Raw genomic sequence first — 16,135 nt, forward strand, 5'->3', positions numbered from 1 at the left:
ACACCTCGCCCCAACATGCAGGATCTCGGCTGCTGTCCTGCGACGTGAGATGGGAGACCTGGGAAGGGTTGGCTGGGCAGAAACGGGATGGGGAAAGAGAATGTGAACTTGGTGTGGGAAGGAGGAGCCCAGAGAGCAGGGAGAGCCGAGGGACATGGGGACGGTCATTAGCCCAGACAATGCTTCTCAGATTTAACTCTGAACATTTTCCCCTCCCCTCAGGCTTTTTCTTCATGGCATCTCTCATTAACTCATCCCCCCTGTCTTATAATCCCGCAGTGCGCTTCTCCCCCCACGAGGATGGCTCGCTTGCCTACGCCCCTTCATGTGATTTTGTTATCTCCTTATCCCGCAGCACTGAGCAGTCTTTGTTTAGGATACAGCTTATAGGCTTGTCTTTGCAGACCCAGCTGGAGCCACGCGAAGCCACCGCCCGCCCCCGTTTAGCCGGGTGCCCTGGTACGTCGGCTCTGCTTGGGGGAAGCAGCCACCGGCTCATGGAAGTGAATTCTTGAGTTACCCCAGGTTTCCTTACGGCATAAATACAGAGGGGAGTCAGTCTTGGCTGCGATGCGTCAATGCTAGGGTACAGACGAATGATAAATTGCAGTGATACGGAAAACGTACGTCTGTTTTTAAAGGAAATGGAGCAAAGAAGCCCTATCAGCCAATCCTCCGCTCCCAACCAACCCGAAATAAAATTAGTTGAACAGTTACATTTGCTGAAAAAAGTTACACAGTCCTACTTGGGAGGAATGCAGTTCTCATAGATCTAATAAGTATTTTAAAACAGAAAAGAAATCTTTTGTCACTAGCAGAAAAAACAAGGGAGAAAGGAAAAATGTACCAGGCTCATGAACAGAGCGGCAGGGGAGAACAAGGTAATAACAAACCTACATTAGACCTGGTTACAAAGTAGACTTAGACAAGGACGGTAAAACACAGGGCCACACGTTCAAGAATATCTTGAAAAATGCAAGATATGTTGCCCTGGTGCTGCTGCAGCTCAGCTGCGCTTTCAGTTCTGATCCTGACACTGCCAGAGAGAAGCAAACTGGATGGAGTTGAGAGGAGGGGAAGGAAATCTGCCGTATGGACGAGGGGGCTTGACTGCCGCAAGGCTGCGGCTCGACATAACACCCCAAGTGAACAGCTACTCGCCAGGTACATTTATTTTTCAATGAAAATATATCAGTTACTTCTGCTGTGTCTCTCTCTGGAGCTTTTGCTTTGGCCATCTGGGATAAGTCTGGGTTTTTGATGCCGTGCATGAGGCTGATGTGATTCTCCAGCATGAACGGCTGAGGAAATGTCTGATTTTCATCTGTGCAGTACCTTGGAAATACAAAAAGGAAGAAAATTTATTAGAGGAAATGCCCAGCTGTTCGTTTCCATCCAAACAGCTCTTCGTTACGTGCCAAACCAATAGGTGTCATTGGAGACAGACGCTGGTGAGTAATGTACTATTAGATTACCAAAATACGCAGCAAATCATCATTTTAATAATAAAACATTGCCCCTGAGAGAAATCTAGAACAGTTTAGAATTTACGACAGTAAGCAGGAATGAGAATGAAAGTAGGGCACGTCTTACAGTGCTAAATAAATACAGGGACTAGTGGAGATCAGGCCCCCTGTGATACATGCTACACAAGCACAAGATGAATAATCAAGATGGAAAACGCACGGGAGAAAAACGACTCTCAGATGAGAGACCTGCGCACAGAGGGACCTCGTGACTTGTGTTACACCGAGGAGGCCTGCAGCAGAACCGGGTTCCGCACGCAGCGCGCCCAAGCACCAGTGCAGCATCCCATCCACGAGACCATGTGTATCATAACACACTTAAAATTCTTACAGAGCCGCTGAACTTCCAACTTTGATAACAATAACCTAGGCAGAAGCACTCATGAATGCATCATCTGCATGTAACTATTCACATTAAAACTTGGTAGGGTTCAAGAGCTGCCAGAGACCATGGCTGACATTTCAAACGGAGATGTGAAGGGGATGTGCCATCTGTTAACCTTCACTCATGGAGGACCGAGGCCTACTGGAAGCAAGTGCCAGGTCTGGCAGACGCAGCAGCACCCCCCCGCAGCATGGTGAAGTACACAGAGGTCTCCGTTAGCAACTGGGAAACCCAGGATTGACTTCGTACTCTTCTGCTGCCTGCCAGCGTGACACGGGGAAGGTCCACCAGCTACGCACCGACCCGAGCAATGAGGCAAGTAACGCCAGACTTCTCTGAAATGCACAAATTGCAGTTGAAATGTAGGCAGCAAGGGATGAAAAGCAACAGAGAGGAGATGAAGTGTCTCTGGGCGACAAAGACATCTTTTAAAAGGAGAGAAGAAGATTCCTACTGATCTTCCAGTAACTAGATGGAAATTAAACAACAGTCACTAATGATGTGAAAAGGCAGACGTGCTCATTGAATACTTCTGTTTTTTAACAGGAACTGCTTAGATGATAAATCAATATTTAATAATGATGGAATTTTTCTCCCTCATGGAGGAAAGATGAGAGGTTATTAGGTGGTATTTATCAAAAATAAATATGTTGAAAATCAAGCGTTCCAGACAGTTTGTACTTAAGCTTTGGAAAATAAGAGCAGGTTCTCATAAAAACAGCCAAGTGTATTATGAAAGAAAATACAAAAAACATCAGAATATTTTGCAGTTTGTCCTAATTTAGAATTCTTTTCGTGTGAGCAGGGAAAGATTCTTTCCTAACCTGAATTACTCCAGTGACAAGCTTGGCAGGAGGGTGTTCAAGCAAGTCCTCCATCACTGGTTTCTCCCTACAAATTTAACAGAAGGCAGAGACCTAAGCAGGGCAGGGGGAGAAGGGGAAATCACAGCTTGAAATGTTAGAAGCCAGAGGGCGGTCACCTACAAGGCAGCATGCCAAAGTCACAAAAATACGCAACTGTCAGATCAATGACAAATTTTACTTGTGCTTCACATGGAAATCCAGGAGAAGAGGGTGACACAAAGTTAAGGCGTCAAAACCCCTGAAGGGAGTAACAGGTGAGACTGATACAAGCTGCCTGGTGGGAAGAAGGAAAACAGACACCAGCAACCAAGGGAAAAGAAAAGGAGCAGCAGAGAAGCGGTGCCTTACCGAGCACAGAAAGGAGCTGAGGAGGAGTACAAAGGGATGGGAGGATTTGCGAGCAGCGCAGTCAGGGAGGTGACTTTTAGAACAGCGCTCTGGACAAACTAAGAGGGATCAAAGGGGAGACTGAACAGAAGACCTCGGATCCAAACAAAGAGCAGCTGTTGGAGATGCTGGGACAAGTATTTCGAGGAAGAGGTTTCATCTGAAGAGTGCTGTGATTTCAGTAAGTCTCCCACTGCAATGATTAAAGAGAGCACAACCACTGCCCGATTAAGACTTCATCCACAGATTTTGAGAAGGAGCAACTACAAGCTTGAGAATTAAACACAACTGCAATTCGCTTGAATTTGTAGCTGTGCCTTCTCTGCTGTAAATACGGCATGACCGTGGACCCTTGGGTGAAGCTGTGGATCCACAACTGTGTCGTTCTGAAGAGTAGCAGAACAACTGGACTCCAGGCCCTGTACAAGCTAACGCATACAGGAGGCTGGCGCGTCCCAGGTTGTTAGGTATTTCTACACAAATCCTTCTTCCCAGCTAGGCCTTATGTTCACTTTGATTCTGATACACTCTACTTTGAAAACAACTGATCCAGAGAGAACAGATTTATACAAACCAGGCACGCGTAACTTGAAAGACAAACAAAGCAGAATAAGCCCACAAACTTAAAGCAGAATGAAACATACTGGGAGCCAACGTTTCATCTTCTCCAGAGGTTCCAAGTCAGAGCACAGTTACAAGAAATGGAAAGTTTAGAAATCCTGGCTGAAAAATGCGTCAGGAATGTATTCCTATCAGGCCCCAGTGGTGATGCCAATACTTTATCCATTTACTAAAAGCTATTGTGGCTCACTAGGCAGTCCAAAGAAATAAAGTACACAAGGGATGTACTCTTCAAGACAGGCTTTTAGTAACTTAAGTGCAATAAAGTGACAGCACACTCTTCAGAAACACTTGCATTAAACCAAAATTTTAGTTAAAAAAAAAAAAAATTCCCCAACCTACATCACTGCGAACTTCCCTTCCAACACAAATGTGCTTTAATTCTGTTTCAGAAGGATGTCTCAGAATGAGACAGGAAGCAAGTCTGCACGGTCGCTCAACATACGACTTACTCTGCAACGCTAGATGAGAACGTGGCAGTTGTAGAGGCAGTTTTGTAAGCACTGGGCTTTGTCCTGAACTGAGACTGTATTCACAGTTAAAATAGGTTCACCAGCAATGATTTTCATTCACTGCTGATTTACATAGCTCGTCTGAAGTCTCCAAATCCATTTTCCAACTTTGAGGTGCGTCTTCCCAAGCAAATCCAGCAGGCTTAATTCTCCATTGCCCTGCAGCTTGTGCAGTCAGTTCTGCCTGTGTAAAGTGGTGGCAAGATCTAGTGCCCTGGTTCATCAGGATTTTACACACTTTTTGTACCATTTTTTCATGGGGAAGGCACAGGAGTGATGCATGACTACACCAACCACGAAGCAGCGAAAGATTGGCCCAATATTTTACTGGCTGTTCCACAAGGGTGCGCAATATAATTCTCATTTTGCACCTGCAGATCTCAAATCAAACCTTACCCTAAGTTTCCAAAGGGCATTGTGCAGTCAAAAGCAAGGACTTATTTTAGCCACCAAGTCTCTCATGTTTAACATACTCTTCTTCTCACTCTCCCTCAGTAACTTATAGCCTGGAGTAGATAGGAGCAGACATGATCTATTACAAAGGGCTTCCAAACTCGAAAGATTAGCCTGTCGTTGAAAACAAATTTGAAAAGTGGCATTCAGTACGTACCAGCAAGTATAAACTTTCTTTGCTGTGTCGTGATTATTGCGGATGTGTCTACGCAGACTGTTGGAGGCATTAAATGAGCGTTCACACTGTCGACAGGGATATCTCTTCACAGACTAGCAGAAGAACAGAAATATCTTTTAATAACAGGGAGACGGAAGGCACTGACTGGATTCTAACATCCCCATACTCTTCATCTGGACCTTACCTCTCAGGTGCCAAAAATCCCTCTTCCACTGATAAAGATCACTGAGATTTCGGGGTCCCACTTATACTCAGCCCAACAGTTGGCTAATACCAGCACTGGTCTTATAAAAAACGAGGACTAGTTAAACCACATGCTTGATTTTTTTTTTCTAATAGGAATTGCATTAGCTGCTTCTCCGGTGGGCTCATTTCACTACAGGACCCTCTGCAGAATTAATTCAGTGTAAGGGCCCTTCTGCCTCAGAAGAAGGCAGGACCCCAGTGTGAAGTACAAGTCCACTTACCCTTCTCTCTCCTCATAATTCAGCACAATAAAAGGGCAAGATGTTAAAGAACATCACATAGTCCTGCTTGTTATCCATTTATGATATCCACGTCCCCCTACACGACTCTGCCCTGTAACTAGCCTCCTCCTTTTCCTACAGTCTTTCATATAACCTGCATGCATTCCATTTAAAATCTTCTTAGACTTGTTTAATGAATACATATATGTATTGAACTTAAATATTCGGCAAATTTCCTACTTCTATAGAATTCAAATGGGAAAATCCAGCATTGTCACCCTGCCCCCATCTTCTTCTCTTGATACTTATCAAATGGGCAATCCAGCACTCCCCAAGTCAAGCTAGAAGGAATCAAAGACGACGATCCAGATTTCCACAGCCTCTGCTCATGGGACTCGAGAAGGGTGACTCAGTGTATCAAACAAGAAGTCCTGATGCCAAAGTACTAAGAAATCTGGCTGCACACAACATCTTGGCCTATGTTCTGCCAGCGAGCAAGGAATTAGCTTGACAGAAGTAGGTCAAGACAACACAAGGCTTGAGCTGGATGAAACCAACAAAATTGAGATTTACAGTTCTTATAATGACAGCTCTGCGCACGGCATGAGTCTGTTCCTCTTCCCCAGTTAGATGTAGTGATATCTACCAAACAATACAACATCATTTAGAGGTACTGTATGTCCTTCTGTAACTTTCAGAGTAGACAGTTTAGATCAGACTGTTGAACCAGCAACTGGAGAAGACACGACCTTCCATCCACTTACCCAGATGAGCCGAAGAGGAAGCCTGACATTAGATGCAGTGGAAGAAGGAACAGCAAAGAGGATGAGGTATGCAGGTTGTAGAGCATACGATCAAGGACAGAAAGCGTGCTTACAACAGGCAACATCATTTTTTTTTGTTCTGGCCCTGAGCTTACTCCTCAGTGAGCTGGCAAACACATTCTCGGTTTCTTTTTGCCCCAAATATTAACGATTATCAGACTCTTTTGCTAAAAATGTCTTGTTACCTAGTTGAAGTGTTTCATCTGAGTCCTTACCCTTCCATGACTTCTCTTCATGTGGGACACATAGGTTTCCCGATCGGGGATCCACTGTGAACATTCCTTGCAAGTCCAACCAGTTCTTCTCAGTCTGGACTTGGATTCGGGATTGTGTCCTTCCATCCTCATGCCCCTCCTCGGCAGAGGGGAGTGGGAAGTCCCATTGGCTACCGACAGCTCCTTTGGTGCGGTATGAACCTGGTTCCTTGATGCCTTCTCAGACTTCTGTCGAAAGTTTGAGAGCTCCTCAGGATTTTGGGGGACTCCATGAACACCCTGGATAACAATAATAATGGAATCACACATAACATTTATATGTAATTCGTATTATACACCTTTATTTATAAATAAGTAACATTTATTATTTAAATAAATAATTTAAGCTCCCCCCCAAACAGTATGTTGATGTCTTGTTCCTGCATGTCTTCCTATATCCTCTTGAAACCAGCTCTAGTGCTTTCCCCGGCAAGAAATTTTCCCAAGAAACATGAAGCTTCTATTTATGTTTCCTGCGTGACAACAGCAGCTCCTTGGTGCTGCCTGTTTAACATTTTGGATGAGCTCTGAGAACTCTGGTTAAACAGGGAAGATGTAATGGAAGACAAATGTTAATTGTCATTATTTCAAGAGCCTAAGCTCTAAAAACACATTGCTTTGGTAAGCTCTGAATGAAATGTTTGCTGTTATCTTGGGGGCTCCAAAGCTGCTTCATCTTTGCTCAAGGGACAGGAAGAGACAACCTCTCATTTCTCCAACCCTACTTTCCTCAATTCCACGGTGCCTATTGCTATTTACGTTTTCAGGGTTCAAAACTTTGCTCTCGACAAATAAAAGCAAGCATAAAGCCAGAAATCAGCCTTTTAAGGAATACGTCTCCAGGCTCTTTGGTTGTTCAACAGGCCAAAATGCAAAGTCCCCCAAAAAGTTATTTTAACAAAGAAAATTGAACATAAGGAAAACAATCCAGAAACGAAGAGCTGTGGGAAAGCAAAGGCGAATAAAATAGCAACATACCAAAGAAACCTCAAGAAACTCCCCTAGGAACAACAACAGTTCATCCACACAAAAGGATAATTTAGAGGTTTAATTGTGCACAGTAATTAATAATGGGTAAAGTTTCAACACACGAAGGCCCCAGGCCTTTGGAAGTCTTTCTGTGGGTTAGACACCAAACAAACTTCAAAACACAAGGTCTCATCTGAAGACGCCTGTGTGCTTTGCACCTGATCCAGCTGATGTCCGCAGAAGCTCTTTCATGCAATGGCAGGGCAACGATGGCTGTCCTCCACAGCATTGCCAGCTATTTAGGGTAACACGAACACTTCAACTTTCTCCCCATCTGGAAATCTCAAGAGTGTTTTATGAGCAAAAAGTACATTAGTACCCATTACTCCATTCCTCCTGTTATTACACCACTGGAGGGAAAAAAAAAAGGAGCACAGAAAAATGAAGTGACTTCTCTGCAGAATCAATAACAGGAGCCAGACGTTCTAACTCCTACTCTTACACTTTAACAACGGAAAGCTGGGAAAGATGAGGAGGCACAAGGTTTCTTTATTTTGCGTGGAGGAGCAAATTAGACAGCACCTCCTATAAACTCTATACTGCATAAAGGAGCGGGCTCTGATAGGAGAGGAGATGGGTTAGTGCAATTACTACCCTGCCACAGCCAAAAAGCCTTCTTCAATTACCATCTCAAAGACCCGCTGATGGCCAAATACAGCCTCATGGCTAAAAGACAGAAGTTTTGTAGTGGGGATGTCAGGGTGCTGGTGCGCAAACTGCTGCAGACAGGTCCCTGGAGGTGGGATTTGCAAATGAGCCGCAACAAGCTGTGTACCTCAACTCAAGCCCGTCTTTTAGCACTGGGGCTGAATGCCTCTTTGAAGGTCCAAGCCTTAATCTCAACTCTATTTTCCTAGCTATAATACAGGAAGATTAGCAATCATCAACTTCACAGGAGGGCTTCAAATTTTAATTCATTACTGCATGCAAAGCATTTCCAGATTTGCAAGTTAAAGGCATGGGGGAGAGAGCAAAGCAGTAGTTTTGAATGGTTTTTGCTTTTAGGAGTAAACTAACGAATCTTCTTGCTTTTCAAGTGTAAGTATAAACAAAATAAAGTCACTGATTAAAAAAATTATGTCACTTTTTTCCTAATCAAAGGGAAATAAGACTTTGCAAGCTCTTTCTTCAGAATGCCATCAAGAAATCTTCTGAGAGGATTTCCACGGCAATGTTGTTAAGACACTGTACATAGAAACATACTGACTAAGACAACAGAAATATGCGGCGCTCACACATTCATGGGATAATCAGATCCACAAGTCCCCACACACATCCCGCTAGAAACCACCACCAAATGGACAATAACCGGCTTTTCGTATGTATAAAAGAGCGATGAATGATAGCGAGATTATTGCAATGCTTATTGCAATATGAGGGAGGGCAGGGTCGACGCACTCTCCGGACCACCATTTCCACCAAGTTTTGGGGTTGCACACAACTACCCATTTCAGACCATCTTCTGGAGCAGCCTGAGTGGTGCCGGCGTGGACGCACCCAAGGAGGGGTCCCACCTCCGGAAAGCTGGTACCTCCAGGGCAATCACTCCTGCCTCTGTCACTCCTCTCTTGCAGCTGGTGTGATTCTGCAGGCAAGTGGAGCAGCCAGGGAAGCGGGCCATTAAATGCCATGCAGCCTCTCTCCGAGGCAGCTGCAAGGGGGCCAAAGCTCTCTAGGTGAGCACCCAAAAGAGGGAGATTCAGCTTTCATTATATAAATTGAGTAACACTGTGGGCAGAGAACACTTCTCCCTGTCTCCCAGCCAAAGATAAAGCTCCCACCCCGGTTTAATCACTGCCTTGGGTTTAATATAGAACAGTTAAAAATCAAAAAGATTTACCTGTAGAAAACAAGCCTTTGTCATAAGGTTAAATTACATATAGATGAGAGTAACTGCCTGCATTATTACCAACTAACATAAAACGCTCCACTCATGTTTCCAGGTAATACTGTAAATCATTGTAGTCTATTTTTCCACTAATGTATTCCTCAAGAACCTTCCACTTCTTCAACCAATTTCCTCACACAGTTGATGTACACTCTTTGGGAACTCAAAAAGTAGGACCTCCTATCAGTAAGTGGTGGGAGTTACTGACCTTAACGTGCTGCATTAACTGCTGTTTCTGCATATACACCAGCTGACATTGTGGGCACTTAAACACTCCCACTAACAACTTGTTGGTGTTCTGCTGGAAGTGCTCTTGAAGCAGCTTCTTCTTGTTAAAGACGGTCTCACAAGAGCATTTGTAGATCACCCTGGAACAATTAAAAATATAAACTCAGTCTCTCTTCGTTAGTTATCTTAAGACAGTGGAAAAAGTTATCTATCTCAGCAACTTCAGAAAGGGATGGGCTTCTGAGGAGCGCTGTGCTCTCAACGTATTGTCAACACACACCCACGTGGACAACTGAACCATTAACTCAACTGGGAAGAACAACAAAATGCCTCAGGCACATACCACAGCTTTCCAAAAATAAGTTTACTTCTATGCATATGCATAACTACCTACGTGTGTGTGTCGGTAAGTGCAGACAGATGGGAGCGAACTCAAAGTATACTAGCTAGCTACACGTTACTTTCAATCCCACCCTTCCACAGTTCCTCCCTTAAACCACACATTTTCGGCAGTAGCTCAAGGCTTGGAGGGGAAAGCTACTGAGTGGAAAAAACAGGAGGTTTCTCTCTACTGATTTCTGGGGGCAACGCTGCATGGCATAACTCTCCTCTTCCTTTTGGGTGCCAGATGCAGCAGTTACCCGGGGAGCCATCTACCAAGAGGTGCCACTCTGGGTCCTGCCGGACAAAGAGGTGACAATTAAGATCCTTTTATGGATGTTCAGCTCTTCCCTGCCCAAACTCCTCTCCTCCTACCCAAGGAGACCGTGTTCGTACCAAGGAGAGCACGCTGTGGCTAGGAACGGACCCCCGCCAGCAGACAAAGTGGCAGCTCTTCTTCTCATATGAGGACAGAAACCGAAAATAGAAAAAAAATTCAGAGGGAAAGGGGGAATCCTGGAGCTACCCAGCAAAGGAGAAGAAGAGATAAAACCAAAATGCTTACTGAGTAGTCTTGTGAGGCTCTGCTGGGTGCTGGCTGGTCATGTGAGCTGTGGTGCTGTCGGCCGACTTGAAGGCCATCGGGCAAAAAGAACACTTGTGGAAGACTTCGCAGTGTTTCTCATGGATGTGCACTTTCAGCATGGCGAGGGTCATGAAGACGACTCCGCAATGGATGCACCTGGGGGACGCAGAAAGAAAGAGCCGAGTTACAGCCACAGTGTTGCTTCCAACACACACGCAAAGCGGCGCAGATGGAGGCAAGCACCAGGCTACGCTGGGTCCTCGTTTAGTCTCTTCAATAGCAACGTGGAAGAGTGAAGGAGGAATACGATACAGGAATTCACAAGCTGGGCAGATCTCACAGCTAGATGTTAGCGACAAGCAAACAAGATCTATAAAAGCAGCCTTCAGAGACTAAAACAACCCAGAAAGAATAAAGGAAGATGTGGTTTAGCAAAATGCCAGCCCTGTATCTGTGAAAGCCAATTCCGCCACAGCTACAAGTGAAGAACTGAAGTATCTGATTGTTACCGTAAGCCGGCAGATGAAGAACTCTCTAAGACTCAATCTGGAGTTTTAGAAAGCAGGCATTCTTTATTGCGGCGCCGGGTGCAAGGTGGAATTTCCACAAATCAAGCACACCTATGGCCAGATCACCGTTACATTTATACACAAAAATTACAAGGTAGTACACTCCCAGTTACAATGATTGGTTAGTGATTTACATATAATTATAATATCGGTTGTGTCATTCTCTTCTGTTACTACGCTTGCGCAGGGGAAGGGTCTTCACCTGGGCAAGGGTCTTCTTGACCTGTGGGTGTGTTTTTTAATATTATAATGAAGGCAGTTCACTTCAGGACACCTTAAAAGTAAGTTGTGTTGCCAAGTTGGCCAGCTAGATATCTACCTTGCCAGGCTGTCAAATAACTCATCCCATATACAATAGAACCCAGGGGCTCTGGTTATGGTCCAGAGGGTCCAGAGAATAGGGACTTCAAGCAACACAGCCTCAGATAACAAGTAACACACCAACCCATACGTAACGCTAACATAGAGGCTAACTTCTTGAAATCAAGATGTTCTTATAGTTGATTATTTCACAACCAAACATAGAAAGATTCAGTAAAACTTAAGATAATCTTCAACATGATGAGATCTCCAGGTAGCAATAAGCAGCGTAAATATGAGTTAGTCCCCAGTACAAAATAAACAGAAAAAGAATATTCAGCTAGGAAATCTTCAGTAACCCTGTACAATTGCTTCTCATACTCCACTAAGCACTAGAAAATAATGACAGCAGCAGCAAAGATACTGAAAACAGCAACAGAAACACGCAAGGAACTGATGAAGCTCATTAAAATCATTAAGACATAGGTGCTGCCTGGAAAGTGCTTGTCTGGGAGCTGGGGGGATGCTCTGGGAGGAGAGAGAGGAAGAAGCAGAGGTTGCACGTGGAGCCAAAAGATGCTTCTCGGCAGCTGAAAACATAGACCCCGGGGCCAGGAGGAGAGCCAGGGTCACCCCGCCGGTCCCAGCCTGCGTCTCCTCCCAGCGTGCTCCTGCGACAGGCCTTGCCTGATACTCCACCAGGATGGCAACAACCGGCAGCCGACTATATTTAGCTTTAATACTCCTCCCAAGCACCCACCCGCCTGCTGTGCTCCGAGGGAAGCCACACACCAACACTACAAGGGCACATGAGGATGCAGACACCTGACCTCGCCTGCCTCGGCCACACCAGCTGCGGAGTTTACCATCCCTATAGGAGCACCTACACTGATCCGGGACCAGAGCAGCCTCTCCTAAGAAGATTCAATCAAAATGACTAACGGCACATTTCCGCTGAAGCCAGCGCTGCACGTATGGACCGTTACAGCAGAGGAGCTCGGCCGGGCAATCCGGGGGGGCCAACGCTTGTGCTAGTAGGATGCGAGAGACGCACAAGGAATAACTTCCTCTAGCGAGCCTGGAGTTAAGCTGCCTTATAAATATTTTTCTCCTTCGTTCTGAGGTCTGCCATTTGCCCGCGGCGCTATTAGGGTTTGTGCGTTCAGCAGTGCTGCAGCACGGATGCTGCCGTCGCAGATGGACCCCAGCTATCAAGCAACTGGAAGAGTTCCAAGCCCGTATCAAAAACAAACAAGCCACTACATTATCCTTCCCTCCGAACGAGCCTCCCAACAGCGTTTAGGGAACAAGCCTGTGCTTTGAAGTTACGCTTCAAAAGATTGTTAGGCAGAAGCCAGCCCAAAGGAGGCAAACCCTCTCCCCCCCAAAATATACACAGAAATGCCGTTTTCTTAAATTTGGAGAGGGAAGTGGTGACAACAGCTGGTGTCATCTTTGGGGAAGCACAAAAACATTCTGCTCGGGTAGCTCTGCCTTCAAGCCTGATCCTCATTCACGTGAGATGGGGAGAGAGACTTTCTAGTATAGTAACACCAGGAACCGTGTTATTATGGAAGAATAAATTCCCCAAGCATAAATGGAAGAACAAATGCTAATCCTGACAGTCAGGCCTGGCTGGTACATCCAGGAATATCTGATGGGCTTCTTCCACAAACACTCCCCGAACTAACAAGAGATGGTTCTGCATTAACGCTCAGTTTCGGTAAGTACTTCATTTAGAATTAGGGATGAAATAAGTACTAACTCAGGGTCAAATGATCACAAGTTAATTTAATTTACAGTAAGTGGAAGTTTAAACAACAGCCACTTTGTAATCAAGAATCCCAGTGCCAGAAGGACGAAGTTTGATAAAGTAAACTAATTAGCAGAACAAAGTGGATGGAGGATGTCAGAGGCTTGCCATGTAATTTCTGCAAATTGCAAATTCTGCTATCATCTCCCCAGCATGGGGAGGGGGGGGAAATAATTTGCAAGAGAAGACTCTCGGATAGCCTCAGGGCAAGGAGGGGTGGCGTAAAAGTCTTGGAAAGCATCCCGCGAGAGAAGATAAAGCTACAAGATGTTGTCTTAACCTTCTGAACGTTTCCTATGCTGTCACCTTCCAGCCCCTCAACTCTCCAGATGGCACCGAGGAGGAAAACGAGTCCCAGATCAGTGGGGACAGCTGGAAGGTGCTTGGAAAAGGTGGGGAGGTGACACTTGGAGCCCAGTGGAAAGGAGCATTTAGGACAGGCTTGTTGATTTTAATTTTTAACTGCAGAAGACCTTTCTCATTTTCAGTGTAATCACTAGCCATGACTAAAACCCAAATAAAACAATCTTACTCCAAACTTAATTGAATGCATTGGGGTATTAGCAGAAAATGAGACAGAGTAAGGACTGATCACAAAAACAAAACCAAACTTATGCATCAGAGATTCAAGAAAAACAGGCATACAGTGAGAAGCAGCAAAAGTTGAGCTGGTCCTGAGAAGGATTTAAAAAAACTCCTCAGCTTTTCAGCTTTGCGAGTCACAAAAGTGAAAGAAAAGAAGTTAAGTCACTACGTGACCATGGGGCAGATGTCGCAGATTATCTAGATACGGTTCTGCAACTAAAATTTATTTCTTCTGTTTTCAACAATGCCAATGACATCAACCCCACAGCAGAGACAGGCAGGATAACAAGGATGGCACAGCCAGAAGTTCACCTGTCTGGTGGACTCAGTTTTCACAGATGAGCTTGAGCAGATGCGAATTAGAGAAGTTAAAGAAATTTAGCTTCTAGAGAAGCTGGGTAAAACTAAAAAATCCATAAAGTATCATTCTTGAGCTCTGTCTTGGTTTAGATCTTCATTAATGTCCCTGGCACAGAAAGCAGATATTTGCTAATGACATCTGTAGACGGATGGAAGCTCTCGTTGCTGACAAGGATTAAGGCATCATAAAGATATTACTGTAATACATCTGGAATGAATAATGTTTTTAAAAAATGCCAGGTCATACACTTAAGAGTCAGGACCAAGCTCTGCCATACACTGTGAGCCCATCAGTTGGAAATAGAGGAGAAGGGACTTGCACTGGATCACTGCTAAAAGACTGAGCTTCCTATATAATGCAGCTCAGGCCAGCGTAACCCTGTGACACGTTATTGATCGAGGCATCGATGGATGGGGATGCTGCACAAGCAGCTCAGCATGATGAAGCTGTGCCTGCATTTGGGATTCTCAAGTGCCAGCAAAGTCCAAAGAACTGCACCAAACCCGTAGTTAGTTTTCTGACATCTACTCCACTCCCATTTTTCCATCTCAGGGAAAACATTTTTTTTCCAGCTTTCCTCCTTCTCTCAGATTAGCTCATTTTCAAACAGCCCAAGTATCACAGCCATTTAATTTGCAATGGAATTAATTCTTTGTTGTGGGCTGTGCCCTCTCAAATCAGATCCCACATAAAAACCCCTTATCTGTATATAATTAAATTCAGAATTCGTTTGTTATGTGTCTCTTGTCTTCACGGTTGAAAGAAAAAGCCCTTGAAAACGTAAGTGTGATTTCAGAACAAACCACACAGTGGAGGCCTCCTGAATTTGCAGACATCTTAAAAGAACGGCTCCAAGAGCAGAAACTGCCCTATTCATTTTAAATTTCAAAGTATTTAATGGCAATCGGAGAAAAAACAGAACTTTAAGGAATCTTAAAAGGTCACCTAGTCTCATCTCCCAAGCAAATCATCTGTGTCTTAAGAGCTGCGCTAAGGTGATCTAAACATGCCAAGGAGGAAAGGCTTGTAGCGAAAAGTAATGTCTTTTATTAAAGCAATCAATTTGGTTGGAGAAAAGACAACACACACACATACACACCACTGCATCCAGAACCTTGGGAGCCTTCCTCCATCTGTGTCAGTTCATGAGAAGTGTTTGGAGAGTTCTAGGGGCATACAAGAAAATAATCTATGCCCTTCTCGTGAAGGCACACATCCCTCAGTCCATTATAACTGGCAAAAATACAAGTTCAAACCTTAAAGAGATTTAGAGGATTACGATCTGCAATCTTTTTTGCTGTAAATATCAATCCTGAGACGCCCGTCTGCAACTTGAAGTCAACACAAGCATCTTTCAGCTAAAGCTGCCTCAAAATCATTTCTACTCTCAGAAACCTCCTCTTAAATCCATTTAGTAATTCCCCATTTCAAATGAGTTTTGTCATGCAGAAAACCACGCCAGGCCCGGGCTACGTCCTCTTTCGTTTCTGCTGTAAGGAAGACACATTTCCAAAGATCTAAATCCAAGTTTCCCATTCCCTCTTGCTGTCTCGGCACGGACCCTCTGGAGCTGCACAAACCTGAATCCGACTTTGCGGGAGTAATGCAGGCAGTTCTCCTTGACGTGAGTTTGGAAATAGGCAGAGCGGCAGACGGCTCCGCACTCTGGGCAGCAGTACGGAGACTTGTGAGCGTGGATCCTCTGGTGAGCGCAGTAACTGCACTGGTTGGGCAGCATCATCTGGCACACTTGACACGTCTGATGAAAGAAAGGTTACATTAGTTAGTTATTCTCTATTTGTTTCCCCCCCCCTAATTCACCCTAGAAAACTTTCAGGTTTAGAGGAAGCTCCAGCACATTCCTCTAGTATTAACATTAACTCTACGAAGCTCTTCAGCTAGTCTCCTTAGCATCTTTTTCT

At 44.7% G+C, this 16,135-nt stretch overlaps 1 protein-coding gene across 1 annotated transcript in view; it reads right to left on the bottom strand.

Annotated features, from left to right (window-relative positions):
• ZNF592 (zinc finger protein 592) overlaps nucleotides 1-16,135 on the bottom strand; it is a 42,318-nt gene that overhangs the window by 2,232 nt on the left and 23,951 nt on the right. Inside the window, exons 4-9 of the mRNA XM_076348641.1 lie at nucleotides 15,794-15,972; nucleotides 10,565-10,741; nucleotides 9,599-9,758; nucleotides 6,435-6,713; nucleotides 4,908-5,020; nucleotides 1,200-1,335 (exon numbers count right to left, since the gene is read on the bottom strand). Coding sequence (XP_076204756.1) covers nucleotides 1,200-1,335; nucleotides 4,908-5,020; nucleotides 6,435-6,713; nucleotides 9,599-9,758; nucleotides 10,565-10,741; nucleotides 15,794-15,972 — 1,044 coding nt within the window. The remainder of the gene's footprint in view (nucleotides 1-1,199; nucleotides 1,336-4,907; nucleotides 5,021-6,434; nucleotides 6,714-9,598; nucleotides 9,759-10,564; nucleotides 10,742-15,793; nucleotides 15,973-16,135) is intronic.

The sequence above is a fragment of the Aptenodytes patagonicus genome, chromosome 10 (assembly GCF_965638725.1).
Source record: "Aptenodytes patagonicus chromosome 10, bAptPat1.pri.cur, whole genome shotgun sequence".
Classification (NCBI taxonomy): Eukaryota; Metazoa; Chordata; class Aves; order Sphenisciformes; family Spheniscidae; genus Aptenodytes; species Aptenodytes patagonicus.